This window comes from Amblyomma maculatum, chromosome 1 (assembly GCF_055883805.1).
Source record: "Amblyomma maculatum isolate TAMU_Amacu chromosome 1, ASM5588380v1, whole genome shotgun sequence".
NCBI lineage: Eukaryota > Metazoa > Arthropoda > Arachnida > Ixodida > Ixodidae > Amblyomma > Amblyomma maculatum.
The window spans coordinates 481,421,168-481,427,506 of record NC_139344.1 but is presented as its reverse complement, the minus strand read 5'-3'; the positions used below and the strand labels follow the sequence as shown (position 1 = coordinate 481,427,506).

The 6,339-nt window shown below is 48.8% G+C and overlaps 1 protein-coding gene across 1 annotated transcript; it reads left to right on the top strand.

Annotated features, from left to right (window-relative positions):
- The first annotated feature begins 662 nt into the window (after window positions 1-662).
- Window positions 663-4,734, top strand: LOC146210086 (uncharacterized). Its single transcript, XM_084581828.1, has 2 exons — window positions 663-2,205; window positions 3,295-4,734. Exons 1-2 carry the CDS (start codon window positions 850-852, stop codon window positions 4,732-4,734), a joined length of 2,796 nt encoding a protein of 931 aa, XP_084437954.1. The 5' UTR covers window positions 663-849.
- Window positions 4,735-6,339: the final 1,605 nt, after the last annotated feature.

Below are 6,339 nucleotides of genomic sequence, written 5' to 3'. Positions count from 1 at the left end.
AGTGAACACCTTACTGCAACATTTCTAACTAAAGACCACTATTGATGATACGTCTATGGAAAAGTTTCGCTTCTCGTCTTGCAACTCATTACATGATGGAGCTGAAATACGTTCCGCTTATAATAAAGTTGGCTATGAGCTTCTCACACTTTTTGACAGTTTTCACTGGTGCAGTATGCTACTGTGAATGGTACATCTGGGCACTCTATTGATGTGCACTGCACTGGTGTCTTATTCATCACATGCAGTGTTTATTCCCTTCAAATTTAATTTATCCTAAGAGTGGCACAACGTTGCTGCTGCAAGGTGCATGATACAAACCAGCAACTTTCACTTGATGTACTAGTGGTGAAAGTGTGTTGCTATTGCTAGGGGGAAAGACTATACAACCAAGGCACAGCAGAAGCCAAATATTATAGTGATTGTGGATAATCCCTGCCAGAATTCTAGTTCATCGGGACAGTTTGTCCATATCGTAACAGTAGCAACTAGTGGCTGCATGGGCAGCAAGAGCGCAGATATGCTGCAAAGGTTAAAACATGCCAATGATAGTACCTTTTTTGCTTCATGCACATTGGCTACAAATGAATTACTTCTCTATTCCTCTATGTGAAAACAGTTGTATCGGGCATGCGCTGTCTGCCTTATCGTGTCAGCGCAGTCTTATCAGTGCAACCGCAAACTGTACGCTTAGCACTGCTACTGCCCCGCCTCCTTCCATCGCCTATAAAAGGGCGTGCTAATAAATCCTTCTTGTTCTTCTTGTTCCTGCAACCATGTAGTTGCCTCTATCCTTAGCGCGACACACATCGCGATACATGGTGTCAGAAGTGGGATCCTGCGACAGCTATGGAACTTCTAAAGACCCCGCCACCTTTGCAACTGACCGGCAACCTCTCTGAGAATTGGAAACGCTTCAAGCAGAAATTCGACCTGTTCCTGCAGGCGACCGCAACGAAGGAGCAACCTCGCAGCGATTCTGCAAAAGCCGCACTCCTGCTGAGCATAGCCGGCGATGAAGCGCTCGACGTCTTCAACACATTCAAGTTCGAGGCAGCCGAAAGCAAGGACGATTACGCAACGCTGGTTGGAAAATTTGAGACCTACTGTGCCGAGGTGAGCAACGAAGTTCACGAACGTTATGTGTTTCGCTCCAGGAAGCAGGCAGATGGAGAACCTTTTGAGAAGTTTGTCCAGGACCTCAAAAAGCAAGCCGCGCAATGTAATTTCGGAGATCAGCGTGATTCGCTAATCAGGGACCAGATCGTGTTTGGCACGAATAACTCAAAGCTGCGCGGGAAAATGCTTCGAGGGAAGTCTTTAACGTTGCTGAAAGCTGAAGAATTCTGCAAGGTAGCCGAGTCTCTCGCACAACGAAACGAGGTCTGGAAAGCTGCGGACGACCTGGTCGATGCTGTGTCAAGGCACGGGCCACCATCGCGAAGCAAAAGTGATGATGACTGCAGGAAGCAGTACCGTTGCAAAAAGTGCAACCGACGGCACAGACCCAGACAGTGCCCAGCCTACGGGAAAAAGTGCCATGAGTGTCGAAAACTTCACCACTTCGCGGTTTGCTGTGAAGGAATGTCTAAAGTTGAACAAGTTAGTAAAGACAGCAGCGGTGACGACTTTGACATTCTAGAAGTAGGAACTGAAAGAGGAAGCAGCAAAGACTGGGTAGTGGAAGCACAAGTTGCCGGAAGAAATATTTGCTTCAAAGTAGACACCGGGTCCCAGGCCAGTCTGTTACCATTATCTATGTACCGCAAGACTAGGGAGTCGCAGCAGTTAACGCCCACAAGTGCGGTGCTGAGAGCTTACACGGGGGGTGTCATAACTCACTTCGGAACAACGACACAGGAAGTAACTATCGGAAACGCTTCCGCCACTGTGAAGTTCTTTGTTGTAAAGAACGGCCGTCAAGCCATTCTGGGACTAGATGCAAGCGAAGCTCTGGGACTTGTCCATCGCACGGTGGCTACTGTAAATGCTTCGGAGTACCAAGCGCTCAAGGATTTCAAAAATGTCTTTCAGGGGCTAGGCTGCCTGAAGCAACCGTACAACATGGTCATGCAACCATCTGCGATTCCAGTTGTTCAACCAGCCCGACGGGTTCCCCTGTCCCTGCGACAACCACTTCGGGAGGAGCTGCGTAGAATGGAGCGTGCAGGCGTCATCGTCAAACAGGATGGCCCGACAGACTGGGTAAGCCCGTTGGTTTTGGTTAAGAAAAGGGATGGCAAACTTAGGGTTTGCATGGACCCAAGGAAAATAAACGAGCACGTAAAACGGCAGCACTACCAGCTCCCAAAGCGTGAGGACATGGAAGGGGAATTGGCCGGCGCAGCCTATTTCAGCTGTTTGGACGCAAATTCGGGTTTTCACCAGATACTACTTGACGAAAAGACGTCCACAATATGCACGTTTTCTACACCCTTTGGAAGATACCGTTATCTCCGGCTGCCTTTCGGTATCTCATCTGCTCCCGAAGTTTTTCAAAAGCGGATGAGTGAAGTCTTCGATGGCCTTCCCGGTGTACTCGTTTACATCGATGATATTTTGGTGTGGGGCGAAACCAAACAAGAGCATGACCAGGAACTAGTTGCAGTAATGAAAGCAGCTGAAAAATCCGGCCTAACGTTCAACGCAGAAAAATGCAAGTTTTGCGTCACCGAAGTGCAGTTCCTAGGCGATATCATTACACGCAATGGCATCTCGCCAAACCCAAAGCTTGTGCCAAGTTTGCTGCAAACGCCAGTGCCCAAGAACAAATCCGATGTTCAGCGCATGCTCGGTGTGTTGAATTATTTTGGCAAGTACGTTCCGCGCCTGTCTGAGCGAACCGCGCTGCTGCGAGCACTTATCAAGTCGCACTCGGAGTTCGAGTGGACTGAAAACCACATGAGGGAGTGGAAAAGTGTCGTACAGATTTTAAGCACGACTCCCGTGTTAGCCATCTTTGATCCCCGAAAAGAATCTAAGATAACTTACGACGCATCGAAAGATGGCGTTGGCTCAGCCCTTTTGCAGTGCCATAACGGCCAATGGCGGCCAGTGGCTTATGCATCTCGTGTGCTCACGCAAGCTGAGCAGCGTTATGCTCAGATTGAAAAAGAGGCGCTTAGCATTTCTTTTGGCTGCGACAAGTTTTACCAGTTCATTTACGGACAGAAGATTTTCATTTAGACAGATCATAAACCTCTGCTATCTATAGCTGCAAAAGGAATTTGTGACATGCCCCCCCGCCTCCAAAGGTTTTTTTTTAAACTTCTGAAATACGACTTTGTATTGCAGTATGTCCCAGGAAAGCACCTCATTTTGGCAGACATGCTGTCACGATCATCTCCGGCTGCTCAAGACGACACCACTGGTGCCACTGACGACGTGGAGGTACATGCAGTTGCCGCCTTGGGCTACATGGTGACGGATGCAACACGTGAACAGCTGGCAAATGAAACTGCCCGCTATGACTACCTCCAGGCAGTGATTTCTTGCCTGGCAACTGGCAAGAATGTCGACGGGGAACTTAAACCATTTTCGTCTGAGCTTTCCGTCGTAAATGGTATATTGCTAAAAGGCAAGAAAGTTGTGATACCAAAATGCATGCGGCGAGGCATTTTAGCAAGAATTCATGCCGGGCATTTGGGACTACAGAAATGCAAAGAAAGAGCCCGTCGTCTTGTTTTTTGGCCCGGACTCAGCAGTGACATCAGTGTATTGATCAAGGGTTGCCCGACTTGTCGCGAATTTGCTTACAAGCAAGCGCAAGAACCACTACTGATGCGCCCAGTCCCTCGATGTGCGTGGTATCGCGTTGGTGTTGATATTTTTTCTTTTGGGGGAAGCTCGTACATCCTGGCGTTTGACGCGTTTTCTAACTTTCCAGAAGTCGAGAAACTTGTGGACACTACTGCGAGGACGGCAATCGCTGCACTCAGTGCCATGTTCGCGAGGTATGGCGTACCGCTTGAAGTGTGCACCGATAACGGGCCACAATTTGCCAGTCACGAGTTCGCAGCCTTTGCAAGAGCATACGATTTCGCTCACGTCACATCCAGCCCCCGCTACCCGCAATCTAATAGACTTGCAGAGAAAGGTGTTCAGGTGGTAAAGCGGATCATGAAGAAATGTGAACATTCACAGGAAGACTTCTGGCTAGGTCTGCTGACCTACCGCTGTACGCCACTAGAGGACGGCCGATCACCTGGAGAACTTCTTCAGGGCAGGTGCTTGAGAGCTAATCTTCCAGATTTTGGCGCTGTGCATACAACTGTGGTCAAGAAGCACCATCAGAAGAGTAGCGGAAAGCCTTCTGTCGTGAGGATCCGGGACAAGACATGGTCAAAGAAAGGTACTGTCGTTGGCACTGCGGCTCCCAGGTCCTACAAAGTGCAAACGGAGGATCATCGGGTGTTTAGGCGCAACAGGCGGCATCTTTTGCAAACCCGTGAGAAGTGTGCAGCAGACAATAGTGACGACGACAGCGGTTCGTCCGAGCGTGAACCAGATAACCCCGGACAATCTGCTCGAAATATCTCGCCTGGTGCCACAATACGAACATCTGCTGACTCTCCTCAGCAACAGTCCGCCACCGACAGTCCGGTGCTCGGAGGCTCTGGAAACCATATTCCACTAGCTTTGCCTGGACCGACACCAGTTCCAAGGAGGTCGGCACGTACCGTGAAGCCACCGCAACGTCTTCAGTACGACGCTGCTTTTAATCAAATAGCTTGAACATTTGTTGTTTTCATTACCCCTCGGAGGATGTATCGGGCATGCGCTGTCTGCCTTATCGTGTCAGCGCAGTCTTATCAGTGCTACCGCAAACTGTACGCTTAGCACTGCTACTGCCCCGCCTCCTTCCATCGCCTATAAAAGGGCGTGCTAATAAACCCTTCTTGTTCTTCTTGTTCCTGCAACCATGTAGTTGCTTCTATCCTTAGCGCGACACACATCGCGATACAACAGTCACTGACTTTGTTTCATGCATTCTGTCTCGCTTAACTGATCAGTATAGACATATACTTTCACCGGACATGGCACTTTGGGCTGGTGGTGGAGAGAAATGGATTAATATATTGTAGCAACAAATTGTCATTAAACTTTTATCACTTACTTTGTTTGCAAAAAAAAATTGCTTTTGGAAGTTGAACCCCTTATACCACACCAAAATAGCAACAAAACGCTGTTTAGTGACCAAATTAACGAAACAAAACTCGTGAGTGCAGTCAGAGGCAGCAGATGGCGACGGGGCATAACGCAAACAAGATTGTTCTGAAAAGTGCCACATGGCTGTCATTTATCGAAAAAGTAGCATACAAAAACAATGTTTCATACTGTAAAGGTCAGTTCCTCTGATGATAGTGCGGGCGATCTCCAAATTTTGGAATTGGTTTCCAAGATCAAATAAAAAAGGGCGTGCATGTCATTCATGAAAGCGGACGAGTAACAAACTTTGTGCTTTACACATAACCAAACTTCAATCACAGCTGTTTCATTTAGAGCTTGCAGAAGCCGCACATTACTGTCAGTAGAACAAAACACGTCATCCCGAATGCAGCCAAGTGTTTTTAATCTCCGCACTTTCATTTCATTGTCGCCTTGCGAAATGCACAAATCATTCTCACTGCATGCACGGCGGAACGTGTCTGCACGCATAGAGGCGGTCAGAAAGCACAGCTGCGGACGGTTTGCTTTTTTTTAAATGCAGGTCTTTGCTCACCGGACGGCGTTAAGTAATACAGTCGTACCTTAGTGGGGATCTTGCCGAAATACAAGGCTTGGGTTACCTCATAAAATAGATCGCATTTCGGGGCCGATTTGCATGTAAGCGGTATGTAACAAACCTGCGTCTGAGCCACGAAGGGCTCAGACGCAGAAGACTCAGAAGACTCGCGGCACAAGTATAGCACAAGAGCGCGCACACACATCCACGCAACAACGCGCATCGCACACTGCCACCACAACACGGGCGCCGAGGCAATGGGGGTGCCGGCCGCAGCTCGTAAGAGCCAGCCGACGGCCTCTTCTCCCTCTCCATCTTCGTTTTCCCCCTCGCGCCGCATCCGTTTGTTGGGATCGGATATACGCGGCCGGGATTCGATCCCGCATCCTTGGGAACAGTAGTCGAGCGCCGTAACCACTGCGCCACCCCGGCGGGGCACACACACAGTCTTGCGTTGTTTTATTGCAGTTCTCGCTTATTTTCCAGTTGCATACTTGTAGCGGATAAGCAATGACGACTATTTCAAAGGGTGAAGAGATCGTTTCGATTCTCCTCTGCGACTATGTTATGGTCATGCTGGAAGAGTTCCGAAAGGCAGATAAAAAATCAGGTTC